This window comes from Gadus chalcogrammus, chromosome 11, assembly GCF_026213295.1.
Source record: "Gadus chalcogrammus isolate NIFS_2021 chromosome 11, NIFS_Gcha_1.0, whole genome shotgun sequence".
Classification (NCBI taxonomy): Eukaryota; Metazoa; Chordata; class Actinopteri; order Gadiformes; family Gadidae; genus Gadus; species Gadus chalcogrammus.
The window spans coordinates 3726623-3752936 of NC_079422.1; the positions used below are offsets into that span (position 1 = coordinate 3726623).

The 26314-nt window shown below is 45.5% G+C and overlaps 2 protein-coding genes across 4 annotated transcripts in view; one reads left to right on the top strand and one right to left on the bottom strand.

Moving 5' to 3' along the window:
- si:dkey-246i14.3 (ephrin A4) overlaps positions 1-7935 on the top strand; it is a 23019-nt gene extending 15084 nt beyond the window's left edge. The window contains exons 4-5 of the mRNA XM_056601866.1: positions 5878-5904; positions 6080-7935. Of these exons, the coding sequence (XP_056457841.1) occupies positions 5878-5904; positions 6080-6168 (116 nt within the window). The 3' untranslated portion in view covers positions 6169-7935. The remainder of the gene's footprint in view (positions 1-5877; positions 5905-6079) is intronic.
- Positions 7936-11294: 3359 nt separating this feature from the next.
- Positions 11295-21138, bottom strand: flad1 (flavin adenine dinucleotide synthetase 1). 3 transcript variants are annotated; one of them, XM_056602727.1, is made up of 10 exons: positions 21034-21138; positions 20028-20207; positions 18603-18980; positions 18150-18263; positions 15538-15805; positions 13957-14104; positions 12482-12580; positions 12137-12326; positions 11842-11915; positions 11295-11724 (listed from the first exon to the last, which is right to left on the bottom strand). In XM_056602727.1, exons 2-10 carry the CDS (start codon positions 20205-20207, stop codon positions 11589-11591), a joined length of 1587 nt encoding a protein of 528 aa, XP_056458702.1. In that variant the 5' UTR covers positions 21034-21138; the 3' UTR covers positions 11295-11588. The 3 variants fall into 3 exon arrangements, with proteins under 3 accessions (XP_056458702.1, XP_056458704.1, XP_056458703.1); XM_056602729.1 differs by lacking the exon at positions 21034-21138 and adding an exon at positions 20738-21012; XM_056602728.1 differs by lacking the exon at positions 21034-21138 and adding an exon at positions 20322-20722.
- Between the last annotated feature and the right edge of the window lie 5176 nt (positions 21139-26314).

Consider the following 26314-nt stretch of genomic DNA (forward strand, 5'->3'; position numbering starts at 1 on the left):
GTGTGTGTTCTTCCATATGTGTGTGGCCTTGCGTGTTCTCACGTGCATGGCTGCATGGGTGTAGGCATTTCCCTGTCTCTGACCACTTTTCCAGCGTGTGTGAGTGTTTGCGCGTGTGTGTGTGTGTGTGTGTGTGTGTGTGTGTGTGTGTGTGTGTGTGTGTGTGTGTGTGTGTGTGTGTGTGTGTGTGTGTGTGAGAGCGTGTGTGTGTGTGTGTGTGTGTGTGTGTGTGTGTGTGTGTGTGTGTGTGTGTGTGTGTGTGTGTGTGTGTGCACGACTCCATGTACATTAACAGTTAGCGTGGGGGGGTGGAGGCGGGTGCATGCGTGTGTGTGTCCTTGCGTGTCTGAGACGTCTGTCCTAGTTCCCATCCCAGCGCTGTCAGCAGGGGGTTGTCATCGTGGGCCTGGCCTGCTTCACGCCATCCAGCCAGAAACATCGGTGGCAAAAGGCTTTCCAGCAGAGAAACCCCACAGAGAGAGAGAGAGAGAGAGAGAGAGAGAGAGAGAGAGAGAGAGAAAGGGGGGGGGGGGGAGTTGGCCCGGTACAGGCAATTTCTTCCTGCTCAATGACGAATACCTGTTGCCTTCAACTGATGCGGACTGGAATAAAAAAAACATGCCTGAGATAAAATAGATGCAAAAAAAATTTGAATAAATAAATCAACTGCTCTCAAAGGTATTCTGAAATGTCATTAGTATTCCAGAGAGAGATGGGAGCTAATTTGTCGTGTTATGAGCAGAGCAAAGGCTGGTGCCTTTTCTCTTCCTCTTTTGCAAGCTAATTATGCTGTAGTTGTTAATTAGAAATACCATGGATGGTTTTTCAGTGCAGGAGTAGCTAATGTAGTCTTGACCTTCTGACAAAGTATTCCCTGATCAGTCTTTTCCCTGACAGATATATGCAAAATATTACAAATCTCTGGGATTATGCATGCACTAAACACAAACACATGTGCAAGCACATAAACACATGAATGGCGCTATTCATTTGTATTTAACCAGGTTTTATCCGGGCCAAAGTGTGGTAATTTGGGACACACTGGATGTAAAGTACACCCGCTCTCTTCCTCTCCACCTCTAATTCTCTCTCTTCCACCTCGCTCGGCTTCTCTCCTTTGACTCTCATCCTGTTCCCAACCAAAACTAATCCTGACTTCATTTCAGGATCTCTCCTCTTCTTCTCTGACCGGCCTCCCCTCACCTCCCCTCACCTCCCCTCACCTCCCCCTCCTCCCACTCCAGCCTCCTTTCTCTCTTCCTTCCCTTCTGTCTCTCTAGTCTTCTGTCATTCCTCAAGTGGCACTAATCCTTCCCTTCTCTCTGTCTCCTCTCCGCTCTCTTCTTCTTCCCTTCCTCATTTTTTATGATCTTTCGCTACTGGAGCAAAACTAATCTGGATACCATCCACAGCAGTCTCTTATACGCCCCCCCCCCCCCCCCCCCCCGATCCCCCTCTTCCCACACCCTTGTCTCCTCCTCCCTATCTCTTTGTAGTATCTCCCCCGTAACTACAGTAGCTCATTCACAGAACTTCCTCCACCATGGTCGCCTCTTCCCTCCCGTCTGCCTGCCTGCCGGCCTCACCTAACCCGGGCTGATCTGAGCTGCGGGCCTCGCATGGATGGGAGTTACATGAGGCCAGACAAAGTAGAGGCGACAAAGATGGATGAGAAGAGATATGGAGGAGAGTTGGAGGAGCGCTCTCCCTCTCTCTCTCTCTCTCTCTCTCTCTCTCTCTCTCTCTCTCTCTCTCTCTCTCTCTCTCTCTCTGACTCTCACTCTCACTCTCACTCTCCTTTCTGTCCTGTTCTCTCTGGTTCTCTCTATATTGGGCTGCCCATTAGTGGTGGTTTACCACAGCTGTTGTTGTGCTTTTCCCTGCGGTAATGCCTCACACACTCCACACTTTCAGGTTCCCTCCGCGCGTGTGTGTGTGTCCGTGCGGTGTGTGTGTGTGTGTGTGTGTGTGTGTGTGTTTGTTTGCGCATGCAGGGCCCTTTGTGAAGGCATGTTTTATTCAGTTTAAAACTACACATCCATCTCGCTGCCTCTCTCTTTTGTCTTTTTCAACTTGTTTTGTGTTGAAAACAGAGTACCATTAATGGAGGAGAGAAGGGCTGGGGGGGGCTTCCCGAGAGAGGTCTCTGGCGTGTTAATTAATTGTCATTTGAACATGTGCGCAGTGCACATCGATGTGGGTGCATCACGCACACACACACGCATGAAGGACAGGGTAGTGATGGAGAGGAGAGGTCCGTCCGGTACGATGTCTTTGAGCCAAGGTCAAGCACGGCACACCTCCCCAGTCCCAGGCTCTTCTGCACCGCCACGCGCAGCTACGCCCGGCGCTGCTACGCCTAGCGCTCAGTGCCTTAAAGCAAACACAAACACGCGCTTTACGGACAAGGTTATAAGGACACGCGGATTCAGAAAAATGCAAGAGACGAGTAATTACGGCGCGGTGAGTGTTGTTGTCCCTTAAGGGTCCCTGTAGTTCCTCTCATCCGTCTCTCTGATCCCTGCTAGCCCAGTAGTAGGACTACAGAGTGGAGGACGGAAATGAGCCAGCCCAGTCTCTGGAAACTCGCCTTCTAATGGTCTTTGTAGTTGTCTTAGTTTTTTTCTCTCGAGCCGTTATCTTGTAGTTCATCTGGTTGGTCGTGTTTGCTCTTGCGTGGCCCAGCCAAGATTTGTGCAAGAAATACAAGAGAAGGGCTTTAACCGTGTTTGCCTCTATTGCATCAGAACCAAGCCTCTGCGTCTGAGACACCAGAGTGGTGTTATGTTAAACTCTACTATCTCCACCCCCAGACACTCACACACACATATCCACACACACACACACACACACACACACACACACACACACACACACACACACACACACACACACACACACACACACACACACACACACACACACACACACACACACACACACACAGACCCCTTCCTAATGCTCTTGTAGTTCTCTTCTTACCCTGCTTCCACACTCTCCAATCTTTGCTGTTTTTTCCCTAGATGTCTTCAAACTCAAGCTTCCTACAATTACCACTTCCTCTGCGTTTCTCTCGCCCAACTATTCTAATTGATTCTCTTTCTTCATCCTGGATGTATTTTTTTTGTGTGTTGCTGGCTCCTGCTGTGAGCAGTCCAAAGCGGTCATTTCAGGTTGGAGAGCTGCGATTCTCCCCCACTTCTTTCAGTCTTTGAGTCCTTGGGTTTTCTTTTTCGTATTTTTTTTATTTGCTTCCATTGCTGAGCCCCCTCCTGCCCTGTCGCATACACACATAGTATACTGTCTATCACGCGCAACCTCGCACACACACACACACACACACACACACACACACACACACACACACACACACACACACACACACACACACACACACACACACACACACACACACACACACACACACACACACTCACATACACACCCACTCTCATACACACTCACTCAGACACTCCATTTTCCTAAATACCTTTGTCCTTCCCTGAAACCGATGCACACACACACGCACACACACACAGACACACACACACACACACACGCACACACACACACACAAGCACAACTTTAACACACACACACAGCAATCCATGCCTACCGCTCTCTCTCTCGCGCGTGTGCGCTCTCACTCTCGCTCTCTTTCTATCTTTCGGCTGAATTTAAAACAAGAAAAAATGACTTTACCAATTTTGCCGCCATTTGTGTAATTTGTGTTTCGCCTCATTTCGCAGCGCTCAGCATTTGGGGTTCTTAGTGGTCGTGCCTGTGTTGGTAAAATGGCGGCTTGCAGGAAAGTAGGTGGCGGGCTGTCTCTGCAGTGGGACGTTCTTGCTACTAGACAGACACGTGTGCACACACACATCCAACGATGGGTGTACACACACATACACACAGACACACACACACACACACACACACACACACACACACACACACACACACACACACACACACACACACACACACACACACACACACACACACACACACACACACACACACACACTGTAGTGCGGAGCCAGCTCTGTTCTTTGAGAAACGCCACCATGACCGCCATTTTGTGGTGGAGCTCACCATAAACACGATGTTCTGATCCACACTCCGCACAGCGCTCATGTACCCACAACGCTCTGCGTTTTCAGAAAGAAATTTTATCATGGTTTCACGGGTTTTCATTAAAAGGAATCTTGTGGAGGTACATTGAAAAAAATACTCTCTGTTAAATAAATGTATTAAAATGCTAAATGTCACTGTATTTGAATTTAATTATTTCGTATGAAATTATACATTTGGTTCAAAGTTAAATAAAGGTTATAAAGGTTAGTAAAAGGTCTATGTTACTTAACTAGTTGGAAAAATATTTTCGATATTAATAGTATGTATTTTGGTACGCCTTTTTTATAGGTTTATACATTTTTGAAAGTGAGGCTTTCACGTCAATAACCTTCCTTAAATATTTTTTGTAATATTTTTGAGCATTTTAATTCATTCATCGACATAAACAGATATATATTCCACCTTTTTACATACAGTATATGCTGAATATCAATGCTGAGTAAACCAGTCCTTTAAGAAAATAACTTACAAACCTTTAACCTTTGCGTTATATTTTCAGTTGCCCGTTCACACGCACATGCACTGACACACACAGTCGCACACACAGAGACCCATTGAACGGGGAATGTCTCTGACCCAGCATGCCATTTAATGGTTCGTTAACCCACGGATGGTTGTTAGTTGTACCGAACATTATAGTTAGTGGTTCACGTCTTTAGTGGCGCCCTTTAAAGACGGAGGCCCGAGACCCGTGTACGTACCACAAATACTTTCTCATTCAATTGATCAACTTCTGCACCTGTGCCACAATTTTTTCAACCGATTTCCTCTGTCCTCCATTTCCCCTCCGATGATCTCAGTCAATCACTGAAGATAAGAGCTAGTGTTGTAGACTAGATACACCCGTGTGCGTGCACTAATATCACGTCGATCTGCATCTATCACTGGGGACTGTGCATACTGATGCACACACACACAAACACCTTTATGTGGTCCTTTTATCAAACAGTTGACCCGTGTCCTTTTCCAACTGTACCGTCCTGGGAGCCGTTACCATCTGCGTCAGCTCCTCTGTTTCCCCGCCCGCCTTTGTCCCGCCTCCCGCCGCTCTTGTGAGCCCATCCACCTCCCCATCACACCACCGCACCATTATCTCCATTTAGTCCACCCCCTGCTGAGTGTGATGCCCAGACACAAGCAGCCCCCTAATGCGTCTCTCCTGTTCTTCTTTTCTCTGTGTCTCTCTCCCTTATTTACTTATCTTCCTGACCTTCCATCAGTCTCTCCTTCTTCGTTCTCTTCCTGAGTCCCCACCGCCCAGCCTTTCATCTTCAGTCCACTTCTCGGCTTCCCTCTGTCATCTTGATCCACCCTCCTCCACGCACACAGACACACACATAATCTCTGCTATTCCCGGCTCTTTCTCATTTAGATAACACTATCCTTTCCTGTAGCCGTGTGATTCCAGGCCTTCTTCCTTATCCGACCTTTACCAGAATTTGCATAGAGGACATCTTTAAGGTTCCACAGCAAGAAGTTATTTTTCATACTGTTGGGCTTTGAGTAACGGCAAATGCCATGCCCCGGCCATTTGTCAGTGTGTGTGTGCGTTTGTGTGTGTGTGTGTGTGTGTGTGTGTGTGTGTGTGTGTGTGTGTGTGTGTGTGTGTGTGTGTGTGTGTGTGTGTCTCCCTCTCTCTCTCTCTCTCTCTCTCTCTCTCTTTCTCTCTCTCTCTCTCTCGTGTTATGTCGTGTTAATTCATATCTCTCTCTCTCTTTCTCTCTCTCTCTCCTCTTTCTCTAGCGTCAGAGGGATCCAAACAGCTACAAGGTGAGAAGTGACCGAATCAACGTGACTTATTTCAAGCAAATGTGTCTTAATCCTGTAATGCAAATACAGTACAAATACAATACAAAATCAAATTGCTAATTGATTAACAAATAATTGTCTCTCCCCCTCGCTGTCTCCCCCTATCTCTCTCTCTTTCTCTGCGTCTCCATCCCAGAAGCCCCGGGGACGCAAGGCCATGCAGGTCCACTGGGGAGAGTGTCCCTGTTGCTCCTCCTCTGCGTCTCCCTCCTGCTGGCTGTCTGAACCCCCTGGTTCCCCTCTCCTCCTAACCTCTGCCCATGTCTGTGTGGAGGAAGCAGAGCTACGGCACAGACAGACACCAGGCACAATGCCGTCCGTGCTGAGCTATGGTGAACCCACACGTCTTACGGGACGCCAGGACAACTGGGCTGGGGAGGGCTTGTGTCCCCCTGTGGAGGGGTGACTACTCAGGGAGCTGTGCTCAACCGTTGGGGGAACTCTGGAGGTTATTTAGCTGTTCCCTTATCCCCTGCCATGAGTCTGGTCTTCACAGGTTCAAGCAGACTCAAAAACATGAATGGGTTTTTACGTCCCTGTACTCGTGTGAAGACAAGACTTTTCTTTTCCAAAAAGGGGTTTAATAATTAGTCTTTAATGTGCTATTCCTTTCCTTGCCTGAACCAGTCTTTAGTAGTGTTCCCTCAGAGTGCCGCCCTGTAGCAGACCCGTCCTACCGAATACCACATCCCACATCCAGGCCCCTCACGAGACACTCAGTGATATGATTTGTCTGCCCTCCGTCCCTCCCTGGACCTGATGTACGGATGTCTGGCCGCACACTAAGTTTATAGCTGACTATAAACTGATGAAATCACATCCAAGATGGGACTGGTGAGAATAATCAAAATACGAAATTATGATTATTCTGTAATTTATGGAAAACCAAAACATGTAGCGTGGGGTGCAGGGCTGTTGCGCCCCCTACTGGGATTAAACTGGTCTCACTGGGAGCTGCCTGGGTTGGCCCATGCAGAAAATGGACACTACAACGACTTGCTCCTGTTAGTGGTTGGTCAGGGAGCTAAGAGCCTGGACCCAGGGCCCGGCTGGGGGTAGTTTGACTGGGGGCCCAGTGTGCTGCTTCACCATCCGTTCCGTCTTCTGGGGGTTAATGAGGGGTCTTGGCGGGTCGGGGGGCCGTGGCCCGGCTCACTGTGTACAGACAGCCGTAGTTTCATCGTGTTAACGTGCCTACCAACCAACCAGGTGTTATGCACCATATTTGAGAATGTCTACTGAGCACTTAATCACACAATAACTTTTTAAATAATAAACCAAAACGAGATGGATGTATTTTCTTACATGCAAGATATTTTAATATAAGGTTTCCTGCTTTAGAACTATCTGGAATCTTAAAATTGTGAGGAATTTTTTTTGCTGGTGTATAATTAGTAGGCCTGTGTGGTAGATATTGGATGACCATGAATTATTGCAGAAATCAAGTTTTTTTTGTGTTTTTGGATATTTTGGATACATTGTCCATGTTGATGTGTTTCTGATTTAGTTTGGTTGATAGAGTATCCTACATCATTTAGTTTTTTTGTTATTTTTAAGTTTCAAATTCCAGAATGTTCTTTTCCAAATAAGAAAGGTCATACAATTTAGCTTTTTCTTATATATGCAAATAGGCACAATAACATTTGTAATACATGTCATTTGAGAAATCCTTAATGCACACATATTGACTTGATATGTCACATTTATTGGCATGAAATGTTATTTAAGTTGGTTTAAAAAAGTGTGATGATTTAACTCAATGATGTATGAATTATTCTAAATAGGATTTAAATGTTAGAAACTATAGAACCTTGTTCAGCTTTTTTTAATTTTACATGACTCTCCCAGTTCACCTGACACTATGTCTTCCTTCTGTGTCATTTACATTTGTTTGGTTTCACATTGTAGTGAAAAATGATGCATCTTCTATGAAGATTCAAGCCAATCTGAGCCATTGTTTTATACATGGCCTGTCAAAGCAAAATAAATGATTGCAACAAAGCCTGTCACCATTTTTTAATTAAGTTGATATCCTGAGCAGCTGTCAACACAGTCGTGTACACATCAAGTGAAAGCCATGCGAGCATAGCTGTGGACAAAAATAGGGTTGTCATCAATGTCCTTGGAGTTAAAGAAAATATAATGAAATCGAACGTGATTCACTACGATTACCAATGTGCGTTTTAATCAATGGAAAGCCATTGCCCAGATTACCAGAAGACTCCAGAGAACCAGTACATTCACCCGACAGTAATAAAGAAGTATTAAATGCTTTCATATTCATCCTGAATATGGACAAGTACTGCACAACCTCAAATACACGTGTGTTGTTTGTTGAGGTTTAACTGCATTGGAAATCCTTCACAGTTGTGCAATACTTAGCTAATACTAATCCCACACAACCTACATTGTGTAGGATTCACTGAGGCTGCCTTTCCAACCCACCACCTTAATAGCGTTATTTGTTAACCTACGGAACTTAATAAAACAAAATTGAAGATATATATATTTTTAAATTGCACATAAACATTTGTCAATATAATACTTTTAGAATTGCAAAATGAATTAATCAAACAAATATATTTTTGAGTTATCTTATTGCCTGATAAAACAGAAATAAAACATAAAAAACACATTGAATTTAGATTTTTTTTAAGTGCACATCAGAAAACTGTAATATAGAATGGTATATAATGATATATTAACAATTAAATGTGATCCGAGATTACCCGATAGTTAGTGCAATCAATGTTCACTCGTTCCCTATGGTCTATCTTTTGTCCATTAGGCGCAGCGCCCCAAACCTTAATTAGAACTTTGTGATTATTTATGGGGTTTCATTGATCTTTTTTTTACTCCTGATCCATTCCCCTTTTCAATATGTAGCTCAGGAAGACAGATGCTTTGGTTTATCTTATATTCCAAGTATTTGAAGAGTATGGGACTGAGATGATATGCTTGCAGGGACTTTCTAAGCATTTGAAAGTCTCTCAGTATTTTCCAAAGCCAACATGTACATTGGGTTTATAAAGACATATGGTTCTACTCAGGGCATTTATATGTGCCCTTCATATCCTGTACCACAAACAGCAGGAACATCCATATCTGTTCTCTTTGCGAACAATTAAAACAAGGTTTATATTTAGCTGTTCACCTGGGGCTGTGTTCTTTGAAAGCATTACAACCTTAGCAGCTTGCTATGCATAAAGTAATATGATATGTTTAGCATATCTCTTTTATCTTGTAGGGTTTTCAAGAATCATATCATTTTATTTGAATACTGTTTTATTTGAATACTGAATACTTATTTACATCATTGAAACCCACAGAATAAAGTCCGAATTTTGACTTGAAGTCTGGGATTTCATACCTGACACAATATTACCTATTAATTGACCATCACTATCCACGCTGTGGATGTTATCTTCACTGATCATCTTTCAACAGCAAAGTCCGATTTTGTATTATTTATTTGACTTGTATTCATCATGTCCTCCGTCCATACATAATCATTATTAACCTAAATTAATATAAATCGCTTTTGATATCCATGTTTTGATATCAAGGACCAGCGGATGATAAAAAAAAAAGACAGTCATTTAAGACAGTCATTCATGGCAGGAAGACAGGGATGACCTCCAGTCCCACAGCATTACCCGGGGCCGGGGCCAGGGGCCGGGGCCGGGCTCAGACCAACTGCTCCTTTCTTCTCTCGCTTTCATTTCCTTGCTGGTGCAAAACAATTTGATACAGAACATCTAATTTCCTGCGTTCTGCTTGCTGCTTAGAAATTTGCATCGACTCAATGCTTGTTCTTCCTTCTCTCCAGATGACCTCTGACGCCCCGGCGTCCGCTCTGCCCTCTGCTGGGGCCCTCCCGGCCCCCCGGACCGGCAGAGTGCTGTCTCATGCCGCATCAGGCCCAGCGTTACACCGCTCCAACTCGGACAATCGCTTTTGAAAGAAAAACGACATTCACCAAAGAAGACGTGTTTGGGAATGTAATGGCAAGTGGGGTATATTTTCCGTGTTCAAAACGTTTATTGTATGTGTTTTATACGTTGAGGTTCAAAAGTGTCACACTGACTCCACATATATCTATCTGGCTTGTGAATTGATTGTTCTCAAATTACAAAGAAACCTTGCATGAATTGCAAAACGTGTGCAATGGAATGAGTAGCCCTATGGGTTATTGAAGTCTCCACAACAGGCCTACTAGTCTACTTCAAATCAGGAATGCATAAAAGGATGAGCAGGATGAGCAATGGGTTAGTCAATAAGAGTCTGCCGCAAGACCAGGTGACATTAAGGACCATCGCTCTCTGTTCGTGACATATAGACCAGTGGCTTCAACCTGTTCTACCCGTGACTACTGCAGGTGCATGGGATTTTATCTGAAATAATTGTCTATTAGGAAAGTTGTTCAGTAAATATAGGCTTATGGGAGGTTATTATTTAAAAAATAGTGGTCTTGTGCATTCAGTCCTGTTTTCCATTGTAAGTTTGTCCAATGATGTTTTATGTTCAATTATGTTTGCTAAATAAGCCCACTGAATCATGAGTGGAAAGCCTTTCTCTTTCCACTTTTTCCCCCATGACCGGCCATGGCCTCCTGTAGTGATCCTTGTGTATCAAGGGGGAGCATTGCAAAGTCACTGCACGTGCAGGCCTTAGGCTATATCTTTTTTTACCGTTTGCACGAGGTTGTCTGTCCGCGAAAGGTCTTAAAGACAGCAGACCGCAGTAAAAAGGTGTGTATGTTTGTGTGTGTGTGTTTGTAAGTTTGTGAGAGAGAATGTAGGCAATAAAGTCAGCAATCTGAAGTTAGTGCTACTATTAGGTGGCCAGTTTGGTTTTCTGACTGAAAAATAAACGATTCCCCAAAACCACTCCCATAATGCAAATAAATACAAACAATTATAATACAGTAAAATATGAAACTGATCGGAGCGCTAAATATGTTTTCTTGCATTCCGTTTTATTTAAATACACCGGTGGTACTGGTATTATTCAGTCTTGTATCTGCCTCCAGCTTGGACACTTGTGTGTGGGTGATTGTATTGCACACCATGCACGAGTCACCGGTTTATTAGATCGGCCCTCATCGATCTCTGCAGCAGGCCAGTGACTAATCTGCTAGTAGGAAGAGGGGAAATCGATCACTTGTGGATTGAATCATGTTTGAAAACAGAGAACGTAATTCATTGTACTCACGGTCCTTAATGGAAAACGGGAGAACAACGCTCCCTGGCGGTTAACACTGCTCATTGCACCATTACACATTTTGAATAGTATTGCAATTATTAAGCGCTGGGGAGCCTATTTACAACATTGACGGCGCGTATATATCTTAGTACTTGCAATAAATGGGTCGATACATTCGAAGCAGAAGGATGAAACATGTCATATTTTATTGAACACATGGATGGAGCCATTAGTTTACACTGAAATACAACAAGGTATACACATGGAATTGAACAAGGGCGCGCACACACACACACACACACACACATAAGCACACGCCAGACAGTAGTTGCATCTTGAACAGTTGAATCCTTCAGTAATTTCCTGCCTCCCCCTCCCCCTGCCCTACATCAGACGGCAGGTGAGGTGAGGACCGACCCCAGAGGTCTGAGGCCCAGGCATCAGGCCCTGCAGTTGCGCTCCTCTTCCTCGTTCTCCAGCAGGTAGGCCGGCCTGTAGCGCGTCACGCCCCTCGCGTCCACACTCTGCAGGGACTTGTTCCGAGAGGTGTTATCCATGCTGCCCAATGACGTGTACCTGTTGGGGGACGGGCGTGGGTTCACAGCCAATCAGGAGAGTGAGACCAAGGGCCACATAAAGAGGGAGGGACGAAATGTCATTGCCGGACAAGTTGACATTGTGGCCGGTTCTCACCCTTTGTCGTAGAGGACGCAGTAGGGAACATACAGCGTCCGCAAGAAAGACCAGATGTCATGGTACGTCCAGTCCTGAGGTGAGCACCAAGGAAACACATGTCACAAGACCACATAGGATGAGCACTGAACCATTAACATTACTAAAGTATGGGGTAGGACCATGTAGTGGCTAGGGCGTAGGGCGTTTCAGTCTCTGAACCCCCACCTGCTCATTAATACCAGGTACGGTTCATAATGGTATAATCAGAATAGCAAACAGTAAGTTATGTATGTTGTGTGTGCAGGCGTCTCACCAGTAGCGGGTTGACCCTCATGTAGTCGGGCCAGCCCGGGTCGGTGGGACACATGGCAGAGAGGGTGTGTGAGTAGGGGTCAGTCCTCCTGGTCCCCATGAGGACCGCCTTGAGGGCTGGCCTCCTCTCCTGCACCTCACTGAGTGCCTGGCGAATGCTGCCCTCCACCGAGAACAGCTCCAGGTCGTACCTGGGGGACATCGCTTTCGTTCAATTCATCAAAGACCATATAGGATCCACTTTACCCTCACACCAACGATGTAGCAATACTCATGGCCGCTATACTGATATTTGAGTAATCATTGGTGACGCTTCATGAATCCTCTTTAAAGAGAAGAGTCTGACCTCTTGATTGTGTCCTGAAGGAACCTCTCCATCTCTGGGAACGGAGACACCACGCGTATGTACAGAGCATTCAGCTTGTCTTTACCATCCGGAAACTTCCTGAGGGGGGGAGGGTGAGACAAACACAGGAGAACAGAGGAGAGAGGGAGACACATATTAAAAAAAGATTCCTTCCAGTGTCTACTGAATAAATGTAAAGAAGTTGGAAAAAGCCGTATTAACTTGAGGTGTTGTCTTTTACTCTGGGACTTCCTTGTAGCTGGGTTTCTCAAATCCATAAAAAACCCTACAGTCGCGCCAACTTTTGCGTCATTGTTATTCACACAACCACCGAATAAGCCTACTACTACTACCAAGGGCAACTACCATAGACGCACAGCCTCATTACTAGTAAAGTTTGAAAACAAGTTACTCTCCCGCTATCTTTTGGCTGGTACACTTTTGGGAAGCATCAGTCAACACAGAATGCTAGCCATCCCCCTACCGGGGGCTAGCTGTGTCAGTGAGCGTTGATGCTTGTGGCGGTCTGAGAACACTGGAAGTGGGGTGTGATGGATTGCAGCTTATTAGGAAGCCAACCATTCATGTAATAAGGGGTGGCTAATGTTGTCTCGCCAGCTAAGTATCCGCCTGATATGGAGACTGTAAAGTACCTGTGCTGCACGGCAGTCATCGCTACTCACAAAGAGTAAAGGCTAACAACCTTATTTAATGTACGTAGACTCGTCTCTGCTGTCGGCAGCGAGGCAAAAACAAGTGCAACCCATTAACACCGTGTTCTCTCCCTCACCTGTTAATTAGCAACAGTGAGGCGCATGCTCTAGGAGCAATCTTATTATTAATACACGGCTGGGTTTCAGAGGCGGATAATCAACTAGTGAATCCCTGTAGTATTCCCGGCCAACCACGTCAACGCGTCTTACGTCTTTATACATTTAGCGCTTGTAGAAGATCACTCCATGCCGAGGTGCTCTCTGTCGGTGATCCGGTTTTAAAATATAGCTTATAAGCTCAGAGAAACTAAGTTGAAGCCAATTATTTATCACTGCATGTTGACATGAATCGACTGAACCTCACCGCGTCTGGCCCCAAGTACAGAGAAATAAAATTGTTGCAATGTGTTCAGCATTCTAATGCCTAATTCTCACCAATAACAGTTTACATAAACCATATATTTTGACACCTAAAGGGGCGATGGAAGTGAGAATCTGTTTCTGATCCACAAATTTACCGTTCATGTCTGTAAGACCCACTTTCAACGCCTTAATATCAATTACTGGTTTCAGGAAATGGCGAGGAGTAATAGACTTGATCTTTCCCTCTGTGCCCACAGCATTCATGTCTCTGACTGACTGGTAGTAAGTACTTAAGGCCCCTAACTCTCCCCTTTGTTAAAACACACCGCTCCTCTCCAGTCTGCCTCACTAGTGATAGCCTTTATTGAACCCATTCTCCCCGGTCTCCCTCTGCGTTACCGTCTCAGAGCAGCATAGTAGAGGTGCAGCAGGGCTGTGCAGTCCTTCCCTCCGTTGAAGCCCACGCAGATCTCCTCCGCGGTGTACTGATCCAGCGCCGCCTCCATCGTCTTCAAAGCAGTCAACACTTTAACCCCGAGCGGCGTTCCTTTAGGAGCACAACATGAACATAACCACAGGAAGTTATTGCTCTTTTCATCAAATACTAAATGTGTCAACAAAGGTTGTGATGACGGAGTATGCTTCTTTGAATATCCATGAGTATACATTTTAAAAGAACATATATTTGGATAATAAACTGTACATTAATCCTAATCAAAATTCCCAATACTCTGTTCTGTACTGAATTAACATACCAAGTAGAATTGTAAGGTCATCCAGTAAGGCCGTAACGATACACCAACTCACGATTCGGTTTGACCCACGGTTCGATACATCCCACAATTTTTTTAATTTAAAAAGCAGTTTATTTAAACAACACTATTAACAATTAACTTAATGTAACATTTAATAACAAATAATTTGGAACACTGAACAGATTTGAACAGAAAGAATAATATTAAAGTATAGCAAAATGAATAAATAAATAACCAAAAACAGTTGGAGGATGCTTGCAGGTAGGTAACAAAATCCTCAACTAGTTTTGTGGTTTAGGCTTACGTATTTAAAAATATTAATGTCAAATAAATACTAGTAATTTGAATCGGTTGGTAGCACTAACTCATTTCTAGCGTTCCCGCTAGAAATAAACTGTGCCGGTCCAAGAGACCTGCATAGGTTTAGTTTTCCAGACATTTTGATGATATGCCGGTCAAATATCTTCTTCTTATTGGGCTATGTAGCTTAACTACTGACATAATCAGGCCTTATATAATGCAACATGTTGAATAGCCTATCTTTCAAATAGATGGGAAAATACATGAACATCTGATTCGCAATAATGAGGCATAGTGTTACGAGTAGCTTATGTGTGTGTGCGAGAATGGCAGTGTGTGAGTGTGTGTGAGCATGTCAGCGAGTGAGTTGACGAGTAAGGAGAGCGAGCGGTAGCGCGTGTCAGTCTAGTGAAGAAACGAATGAGTCCGGTTGTGTATACGAATAAAGTACTCAGCCTGTCAATAAACGGTGGCCGCTTCATTCCGACTTATAAGCAGACCAACTGCCGGTCGAAGCACACAAAACACACTAGAGACAGGGATCACACAGGGTATTTTTGCGCGCTTGGCCCACTCTGGATAAATGTCGTTCATATCGCATATGAGGACTTCACAGGCTGTGGAGAAATGCAATGGGCAGTGAGGGCATCTCGTCGCAGACTTACGGCATCGATAAGAGGAGCTGTGTCAGCCAGGGCCGTCGGACTGCGGGGACAAAGGGGACAGTTGTGGGGGGGCCCAAGGCAGAGGGGGGGCCCATGACCAAAAAAAACAAAAAAAAACTGCCCTCTCGGCCAGTCGCGATTTCGGTTTTGAATCGCATATCATTACAGCCCTATCATCCAGTCAACCCTGCTACTTCTCTCCTTTGTTCAAACAGCTGTTCAAACTGGTCTCCAGTGTTGGGACTGGTTGCCCTTCTCACCACTATGGGCCAGCGTGTAGACCTCGGCGGTGGCGATGGCCACTGGGTCGCGCACCAATGGCACCACACTGCCCTTGGGCAGCACCTCCAGCAGCTGCACCCGGGCTTGGTCCACCCCCTCCTGGCTGTTGGAGTCCAGGACCAGCCTGACCCGATGGTAGTTGCTCAGCCAGTCGGGGTAGGAGCCCAGGGCCACCCTGCGGCCCCAGTCCGCCTGCAGTCTGCTCAGCGCGGGGGCGATGTCGACCTCGTCCGCGTCCACAAACACCTGACACAGACACACGGTTACCTGGAGGCTCACACACGGGGCCTGGTGTAGAGGCTGGGAGGAGGACCAAGCAGGGCTGCCGGTGCGGGTACATAAATGGCTCGGCCAGTATTTGGGTTCGGTAGTCCATTATATGAGTTATATGTAGTATTTTATGCGTCAGCTTTACCAACACCTGGCATTAAGGCAGAGAAGGATTGCATATGAATTAATATATTATTAACTTAATATTGCTTATTGTTAAGGGAATATTTGAATATATATATATATTTTTTTTTTTATTCCGATTATTAATTTATCTGCATCGAGACAGAATCGTTCTAGCGAATTACGATGCATCGAAGTATCGATTATTTTTCCCACCCCTATTACTAGGTGAAAAGGGTATGATGTGTTTAACTTAGACAGGGGGTCATCTCATGTACAATGTAGAGGTGGGATTGGGGTGTGGCTCCCCTTAGAGGATGCTTGTAAGTACTACTAAGTGATTCACAGGGTACCTCACGATACGATACGATACACGATGCATGGCCCGCGATACCAATAGTATCACGATACAGCGATTCTGCAATAATCAATATATTGTTAGACAATCCTACAACGATCCATCACGATATATGCCTAATGATGAATACAAGATTACTGTAAAAAGGTAAAGTGCTGGATTTTAGGCCCCGTCCACACAAAGCCGAAACGGGCGAAACCGTTTACGGTTTCGATTTATCCGGTTTCGGAGTATCTCCGTAAAGACGGAGTCAAGCGAAACCGAGTAGATCTGTAGAAACGCTGTAGTACACATTCCAGGCCCATAAGAATCGCTGCTTCTGCTACAGAAATCCAGAAGAAAAATAAATAAGAAGAGGAGGCGAGCATGCGCATAAAGGGTGAGATTCCGCGGGCTCAACAGTCATTGGCTAGAGGGTCGAGGGGCGGGGCGATGACGTCATGGTTTACGGTTTCAGTCGGTTTCAAGCGTCCACGCTAATCCAAAACGAAACCGGATAGATTTGAAACCACCTCCGAGGGTGGTTTCAGAAGTTTACGGTTTCGGTCAGCGGATTCGCCGGCTTTTCCGGTTTCGCCATGAAATCGGCTTTGTGTGGATGGGGCCTTAGTCTTTATTCATGGTCCAAACTGAGTTTTCAGTTACTCGTCTTTGGCTAGTTAAAGGTCCCATGGCTTGCTACTTTATGGATCCTTTAATATAGATATTACTGGGCCCCTACAACAGTATTTGAAGACATTCCCGAAATTCAGCCATGGTGCAGAATTATATCCACTACGAGCCGTTTCGGTGTCTGTAGCTTTAATGCAAATGTTAGCTTTAATGTAAATGTAGCTTTAATGCAAAATATATCCACTGTTTACAGTGGATACATCGCAATGGCAAGGCGCACACAACCTTTAGCCATGTTCTGTAAATATTGTAGAACACTCCGGGGGCTCCGGTGAGAGTCCTGGAGCTCTATATCTAAATAATATCATATTATACATAGATACCTATATCATATAATATATATTATCAAATCACAGCTAAAAGCTGTGTGCGCCTCCAGACGATATTATGAATCTCGAATGACTGCGTCGGGTTCTCTGACGTCTCTGGTTCTTCCACTTCCTCAACAATCTGAAGTAGACTGAACCACGAAATGGAGGAGAAAGGGATTGTTGCCTTCGATTGTTGACACCACCGCCTCTGCAGCGGTGGGGGTGGTCCCTCGGCAGCGGGCAGCAGGGCTCCAGCGGGAGACAATCGCCGGCAACAATCTCTTTCTCCTCCATGTTGCGGTTCATGTACTTCGGGGAGTCAAAGCCAAAGTTAATTTCCCCCAATTCCTTCTCAACCATGGCTGAGATACAGTCTCGTGTTATGCGCCATAACACCAACAGCAGAACGGTTATCTAAATAACAAAGAACTGTACACTTGTGTTACAGTGTGTGTATTCACACACACACGTGGCGCTTGCACGGTCGTAGCTCATTGGGCAAAGCAGAGAAAAGGGGGGGGGTAACAGGCGTGTCTGAGCTTTGTTTTTTCAAAGGCAGAGCAGGATAGCTAGTGCTCGTTTTACACCTAACGCCATTTCTAGCTACTGGGGGACCATAGGCAGGCTAGGGGAACTCATATTAAGGTTAGAAAACCTCATAAAGTGAAATTTTCATGCCATGGAATCTTTAACTTCCATTCAAGTTTCCTTCCTTCATGTGTTGAGCACCACCTCGAAGAGCAGGGAAATCAGTTTAGAGTGCCTTATTTTATTTATTAAAATATCGATATTTTGGCGACGATATATCCCCGTATCGATATTTTTCCCACCCCTACTAAGTGGTCAATGGAGGTACCTCTCGGGTGTGAAATCTGGTTCCTGAGCCGGCAAACAGGTGCTCCACTCCGCTGAAGGCTCTTTCCAACAGAGAGGGGATGCCAGGAAAGATGTACACGTTACGCACACTGACCTGTGGAGGACATCACAGTGAGATTATCCCTACTCCCTTACACAACATTGTGAGGGTTGTGATGCACTACAATTCCAACTTATCAGAGAGTTATTGTTTCATAAATGTACAGTTCAAAAAAGTAACTAAATCATTAAAAATGACATGTTTACATGTACACATGACACAATTACATGTTTCCATGTATCTAGCAAAACATTAGTGGATTAATAAAGGCTTCAGAACATCATCAATTTAAGAATTGGTATCAGGGTATTTTACTAGAACAGGGGTTAGTTAATATTGATTGTTATTGTGCGATCACACACAAAGTATGTTGAGTCAGAGCAGGGAACTCACGAGAGGATAGCGGAGAGGCTGTCTGGTCTGGGGGTCCACTCCGTAGTTGAGCTTGGCAGAGTGAGGCACCATTGCCAGCTTCGTAGCACCACTCTCCTTGTCCACCTTACCGAAGAACTCCTCCACCAGCCTCGCCAGCTCCGGGTGGAGAACGACCTCTTCCTGGAACGCCATGGCGACGCTCTCAAACGTCACGTCGTCATGGGTGGGGCCTATGCCTCCCGAGGTCAGCAGGTGGGTGTACTGGGGGGAGAGGAGGGCCACCTCCTTGGCGATGACCTCCTGGACGTCCGGAACCACGGTGATGCGCCGCACAGACACCCCGAGCCTCCGCAGCGCTCGCGTCAGGAAGGCGCTGTTGGTGTCCACTGTGTGGCCCTGGAAGGATGGGAGTCAAATGCAGATCATCTCAGTACTGCCAATAATAACCAATGGACAACTACATAAATAAAAATAAGGGTCTCCCAGCCTAAAGGTTTTTGGTTCAAGATCCATTAGCCCATCTACCATCATTGCAAAATATGGGCCCTTTTCCATGGCCACTTTGGTCATTCAAACCATGACACATTGATTTGCGTATTCATTACTGGTTGAAACGCGCCTGACCCACCTCCCAGCAGGTAGAGGTGATGTCAGCCCTTCTTGCTGTTTGGAGCGAGAAGTTGTCTCTCAAATTGTAATAATACAAACCAATGTTGTGCGTTGTTGTGTCTGAGGCATCTTACATTCTTATTACTATATATAAACCTTATTAAAAGGGTAATCAAGGTTTAGATAGAAGCGCATCAGCGGTTTAAGTGTGACGATATTCGCTTGCCAAACAAAATAGCCTGTTGAAAAACAAGAGATTTATTTCTGATAAGTCTTGGTCTAAAGACTGGGCATTGGACAATATGTCACACTATTAGATCGCTGTTATTGATATTCAACATGGTTAGTTCCCCAATATCAAGGTAATTTTGTCATTTGGCACTAAGGAAAATATTTGTGTAACACTGTCCATGTGTAATCTAGTTTTATCTGAAATGAATCGGCTCTCACTTAACTATGAGATTAGTTTAAAAAAAGGAGAAGGCCTATTGAACGTCAAACTGAATTCATCATCGTGGATATAATTCTTTGTGTTCTCTCTGTCCGAAACAAACCAAATACTTAATGTTTTAAAAGATTCAATCAAATTTGACAGTAGGCTAAAAAATATCTTTCATTGACTACTTCAAGAACTACTTTCAATCGGGGTGCCCTGTTGTAATGGAAACGCAGATCCCAGCCCGGGGGTCGGTCGTGCCACCTCAAACAGAGTCATGCCATTTATCCATTAGAGAATAATGGAGAAATGGCAGTTTTCTAACCTCACTCTGCTCACATGTGAATTGTATCATAATAGTGTCTGCTAAATACTTAATAGCTTGTGCATCATCTCACCTTAAGTATTTCGTCCCCGATGATGAGGATGGCAGCAGTGTTGGATTCATCTTCGTCTGTCTTTGCTGTCGAGTACGGACGGGTTTCCTTGGGACTGTCTGCCATGGTTGCCTTGGTGAGCTGAGCTGCTACTCTCCTCGTGCGAACCGCTGCTCTGCTCAGCTTGGCAAATGCCAGCATCTAGTGATAGGAAGGCACAAGAATGATACAGCCTCCAAAATAAGGAGTAACAAACAAATAAGTAACAAATAGACCTCAAACCTCTAATTATTTTTTTGTGACTCAAACACTCACACTTTTCTTTATTTTGTATTTTCTGTATTTCCCTGCTTTATTGGTCCCGTAATTGGTGAAAGAGGTTCAAACCGGATATCGACCTTTGATTAGCGTTTGTTTACTATTCATCCAGCCTGGCTATAGATAACTAGGTCATGTTGGTTTACATTATACTATGTATACTATGCATGAAATGGTTCACATAAGAGGTTATCCCCTTATGTGGCCTGATGGATGTTCACTGTTGTAACGTGAGGCAGCGAGGAAGGCAAAAGGATCGTAGAAGGGAATTAGCTGGAAGACGTGTGAACTCTTATGTTGAATAGTTTGCGTGCAGTGAGGAAGGAGGGGGACAGAATCGCAAGCGGAAGGCTTGGGTACTATCACCAAAAGATAAGGAAATGGACTACATTGCACATCAACAAATTACTTGCATTCGTTTTCTTCTGAAAGAGGCAAGGCACGACTTAATCGTATGACGGAGAATCTGATTTAGCAAAGGAAACAAAAGGTAGACGGCAGTTACTTCTTCAAGTAAAGTGACACAGTTTAACCTGTTCGGCTGCCTTACAAGTGCAGTAACTGCGACTTCTGTGTTTAGCAGACCATGCAACAATCTACGGATGACTGTACGTTAAGCCATCACTCCTAACGAATACAATTGACCACAATACATAGTGTTGTCGCAATCAATTCAAGCTTAAGTAGCTACATTTTTTCCACAGCTTACCCCTTGGACCGCATCTGTCGTCCTTGCGTAAGCACCGCCTCAATCAGGGAACAGCAGCAGCACCGCCCAATCACAGACGCCGTACTACCCCATCGGGGCTGGTCCCGACGTAACCACCGCCTCGATCAGGACCAGCGGCACTGCCCAATCACAGACGCCGTACTACCCCATGGAGGCGGTTCCGGACGTAGTCCCGCACCCGAGCTCCGCAGAAGCGCGCTAGCCGCTCCATCCTTCTGGGAACATCATGTGTGATGAACATGTGTTCATGCGTTTCTAAGAGACTGCACATATTGTTAAACGGTATTGCTGCCGATGGTTGGCATGCTCGTAAAACCCAGGTAAAACCGCCCGAACGGATACAGACGCTTCCTGGATGCCCAGACAGCTCTTCTTCTCTCAGTCTAAATAATGGCATAATGTAACAAGGCTGCCTCTGCTGGTCACATGACAGATGGCCGGGGAAGAAGTGTGTCCTTGACTCGATGCAGGTAATGTGTGTCATTCAACGAATACACACTGGCAACAGAGTACATTATGTCTCCCGGTAATTGGTCCATTGGTGTCCACTCACAACTCTTGTATGCTACAGGATAAAGCATGTCTATAGGACCAGTAAGAACCATCATTTCCACTGGGCCAACACAATTTCCCCTGCCATGTGAAACACTTGTTGACCCTTAACCATAATCAGCCCTAAAACGTCTTGAGACCCTCTGTCACACACTATACCACTCTCAACAACCCCTCTATACTATTGCCCTTGTGTTCTCGGTAGTGTCGTAGGAGCCTGTCATTTACACTCTTGCGCCAGGGAAAGACAGACTATTTAAATACATATTTTTCTGTAATTTGCACAGCATTTTTGCACAAGAACCACTTTACACTTTACTAAACCTCATTATTTATTAATACTTATTGCCACTGTTTTAGTTTCTCTACTTATTATTACTTACTTTATTTTATTTATGTTATTGTTATTATTAATTAGTGTAATCTATGCTGCTACTTTTTTTGACATAGGCCTATTTTTTACTTATCTTCAATTACTTTATCGTATTGTTGCTGCTATGTGGCTCTTCAGGAACCAAGCCTAAGAATGTTACTCTTGTCTATTTGTACAATAAGATGTAATAAAAGCAACTCTGATTCTGTTCTGATTCTGTACAGCAGACCGGCCCAGCAGACCGGCCTCCAGACCGGCCTCCAGACCGGCCTCCAGACCGTCCCAGCAGACCGGCCCGGCAGACCGTCCCGGCAGACCGGCCCAACAGACCTGCCCAGCAGACCGGCCTCCAGACCGGCCTCCAGACCGTCCCAGCAGACCGGCCCGGCAGACCGGCCCGGCAGACCGGCCCAGCAGACCGGCCCAACAGACCGGCCCTCCAGACCGGCCCAGCAGACCCGCCCGACAGACCGGCCCAACAGACCGGCCCTCCAGACCGGCCCAGCAGACCCGCCCGACAGACCGGCCCAGCAGACCGGCCCAGCAGACCGGCCAACAGACCGGCCCTCCAGACCGGCCCAGCAGACCGGCCCTCCAGAAACCAGCAGACCGGCCCTCCAGACCGGCCCAACAGACCGGCCCTCCAGACCGGCCCAACAGACCGGCCCTCCAGACCGGCCCAACAGACCGGCCCAGCAGACCGGCCCTCCAGACCGGCCCAGCAGACCGGCCCTCCAGACCGGCCCTCCAGACAGGCCCAGCAGACCGGCCCTGCAGATCGGCCCAAAGAATGGCCCAAAAAAACAGCCCAACCAACCCGCCCTGCAGCCCGGCCGGCAGACCGACCCTGCAGACCCGCCCTGCAGACCGACACCGGCGACGTCACCCGCCCAGGTGCAGCAGAGCGGGCCCAACCAATTCGCCCTGCAGACTGCAGACCGGCCCGTTGACGTCACCGTCTGTTCGCGGAAGCGTCTGCTCCGTGACCGCGGGGTGGGGGGGAGAGGAGCAGGAGCGGAAGGCAGAGAAGAAAAGTTGAGACTCGCTTCTTAGGAAGTTAATCACTCATGTAAAAACGAGTGCCTACCAACAATCAGTAGGTGTCCTGTTGGATAAAATCAAGTTGACGTGTTTTGCGCCGTCGCTCGTTGGAAAGGAGGAACGTATAAATAAGGAGAGTGGAAGAAAAGCTGGTGAGTTGTTCGTCCCCGTTCACCACATTTTAAGACATGGTTAAAAGAACTTCAGATACTGTCTATGTGCTAGATGTGGATTTGGTAAATGCATGTTATACATTTTGAAACCTTAACTCAAGTGTACTGACCAACTTGTCAACGGTGATCACCATTGAGGGTTGGTGATGTCTTCATTATTTGTCAGTATGTGTACAGTCCTCTGATTCTGGCAGTAGGATACAATGGAGCCTATCGGGTTACTGAAATGTTAACGCATGCATGCTGCTGGAGAATAAGGGATGTTTTCGCACTACAACTGGGTTCCAATGACATTTATTCTCCCTGTCAAACAGTTTAAACAATCTATGGCCCACTACTACTCGAAGGTCCACACTGGTTAGGCTAAGATTTCGATTTAGTCATTTTTAGCAACAAGTTAACTCCATTGGAAGTTGCTATAACGTTAGTTTTAATAATATACTTATGTCAGAAAAATCTAGTGTCAGAAGATTATATTATAGGCCTAGGTAGTAAAAGTAACGCGGATCTCTTTGTTGTTCTTTGAAGAAAATAAAGTATGGTTTTATTATTATAGTCAATAATCTATTAATAGTCTAGTAGGCCTAAAGCTTCATAGCTCTTTTACTGCTATTACAGCTCGGCTATTGGAAAAGTAGGCCTATAGCATATTAAAAATAAATTAAATAAAAGGTTGAGAATAACGGGGTCAAACACTTTGACAAAATAAAAGTACAATTTAAGGACTTGTGGGACAAGACAGACAGACAGATTGAAACCGACTCTAATGTTTGTTCTGATTGAAAATAATGGACAGAGAAACGTAAGCTTATCAGCCTTGGCCACTCTGCCGTGTGTGTGTGTGTGTGTGTGTGTGTGTGTGTGTGTGTGTGTGTGTGTGTGTGTGTGTGTGTGTGTGTGTGTGTGTGTGTGTGTGTGTGTGTGTGTGTGTGTGTGTGTGTGTGTGTGTGTGTGTGTGTGTGTCGTCTCGTGCTTCTGAAGATTTTTGTAGTATGTCATAGAACAGGACATGCTAGACATACATTCTCCCGTGTAGATTAAAACATGCACACAGGAAAGAACACAGGCAATACAATCCATGGCATAATAAATGGGTCATGAGATGAAAAAAAAAAAATCCATCACAGCATTGCTTATAACAATTTTTACCAAATCACAAATACACACTCGCAGAATTGGATGCGTCCATTTTGAATGAAACCCCATCAATCGATGGGAAGCCCTCTGAACGAGTGAGTGACGCCGAACGAGTGTCAGACTCTGCGTACACAGCAGTTTCACTCTGAGGTGTGGGTTGGTGCTCGTGTACCTCTTACCTGTCAATACCCAGTGATACCCTGATAAATCTACACTTTATGGTTCTCTTTTAAACTTTTGGAATCCCAGGCCGAGGTTTCTGTTGTATTATAATAAGTAAACCACATTCAAACCTTCTGTTGTCTACAGATAGCAATAAGCTAGTTGTGTTGAAACATGTCACAACACTCTGAGAAAAGGCCTTCTAGGTCAGGACCCACCTGTGACCGGAAGTGTCATGCAGGGGTCAGGTAAATAGGTCATTGATTTCTCTGACTTCCTGGTTTGAAGTGTGCATTGGTATTTTTCTCACCAATAAGTTCACATTTGAAATCCTTATCTCGATAGAGGAAGCAACCTCCAGAACAGTGAAATCAAAGGGGTTTAATGAGGCGCAGCACCACAACAGACATTGGATGGTAGTGAGACGGCGGTGGAATAGGGAACAGGGCACACAATGGGTTTCTAGACTAGTGAGAGGCGGAATGGTTAAACATAAAGCCTGCACTTCCGAGTAGAATCAAGCAGCCCTAGTTTTGGGTGCCTGTGTCAAATGGCTCCCATTTCATTCTGACGTTGTTTTGGCACAGGGTGACCTTCACCTCCACAATAAGAGCAGCTGCTATGTCACAAATTGAGCATGCATAACACAAAGTGGTTCTATCACAGAAATGTGATGTTTTTCTAATTAATTGTTTTATTATTAATACTGAATGCACTTTTCTTAGAAGCAACTTGTAGAGCTGTACACTAATAAACGTGGCTGCAGTCTAGTTCAGCAGCACGTTTTCGTTGCGTGTTCTGCGACAAAAGATGCTAGCTGTGTCTTTTTCTGTTCCCCCCAGTGAGAGAGCGAGAGAGAAGGGTTTTTACTTTTAGTAAGCTCACATGTAATCGGTGAACAGTTAAATAGCTGAACGCGCCTGCTGAATGCCTCTCTAATCTAATGTTCACTATCACTCCTAATCACATCGATTTCTGCCTCCCTCCCCAAAAAATCCAATTCCCTGCCTATTTCTAGATCAGTCCCACCACATTGGAGACGCACTGGCTAATTTGATTTGTGTGTGTGTGTGTGTGTGTGTGTGTGTGTGTGTGTGTGTGTGTGTGTGTGTGTGTGTGTGTCTGTGTCTGTGTCTGTGTCTGTGTCTGTGTCTGTGTGTTGGCAATGATATGTTTTTCAGCACATTGTAGTAATTTATTAGCATGACAATCATTTTCAAACCCTCAGGGCCTGTAGGGCAAAGGGTACTCGTACAGACCATCACTTATCTACTTATGTACACAGATGCTATGTCTCAGGGAGGCAGGTTGAATGGAGTGCACACACATTACAGAGATGCACACAGAGATGCATGCACAGAGGACGCAGCAGAGGACAGGGGAGCAGGTCTGACGCAGCACTGTGTGCGAGCGGTCTCTCTGCCTCTCTGCCTGAGCGCTGGTGGTCAGGTTGCGTTGCTCTGCCTGCGAGGGCAGGTGACAAACAAGAACTGTGCTCTGCAGGATGCAAGCCGAGACACAAATATCCTCCGTACGCAGCGCCTTCTACAATTCCTCTCATTCCTCAGTGGCTCCCTGTCGGTACTTGCACCCGCTCTTGTTTTGACTCAGTTTTTTCAGTCTTTCCTCATTTATTTTTTATAGCCTTGTTGTCTATCTCTGGCTTTGTCTCAAACATCCCATTTTACTGTCTGTGTTGATGTATATAAACATGTGTGTGCTCGCTCAACCGGGCCGTCATATTAAGTGTATGGTGGGGGGTCACATGACTCCACAGCTGATCCTGGGTCAACGCATGCTGGGCAACAAATGGCTGCCAGGG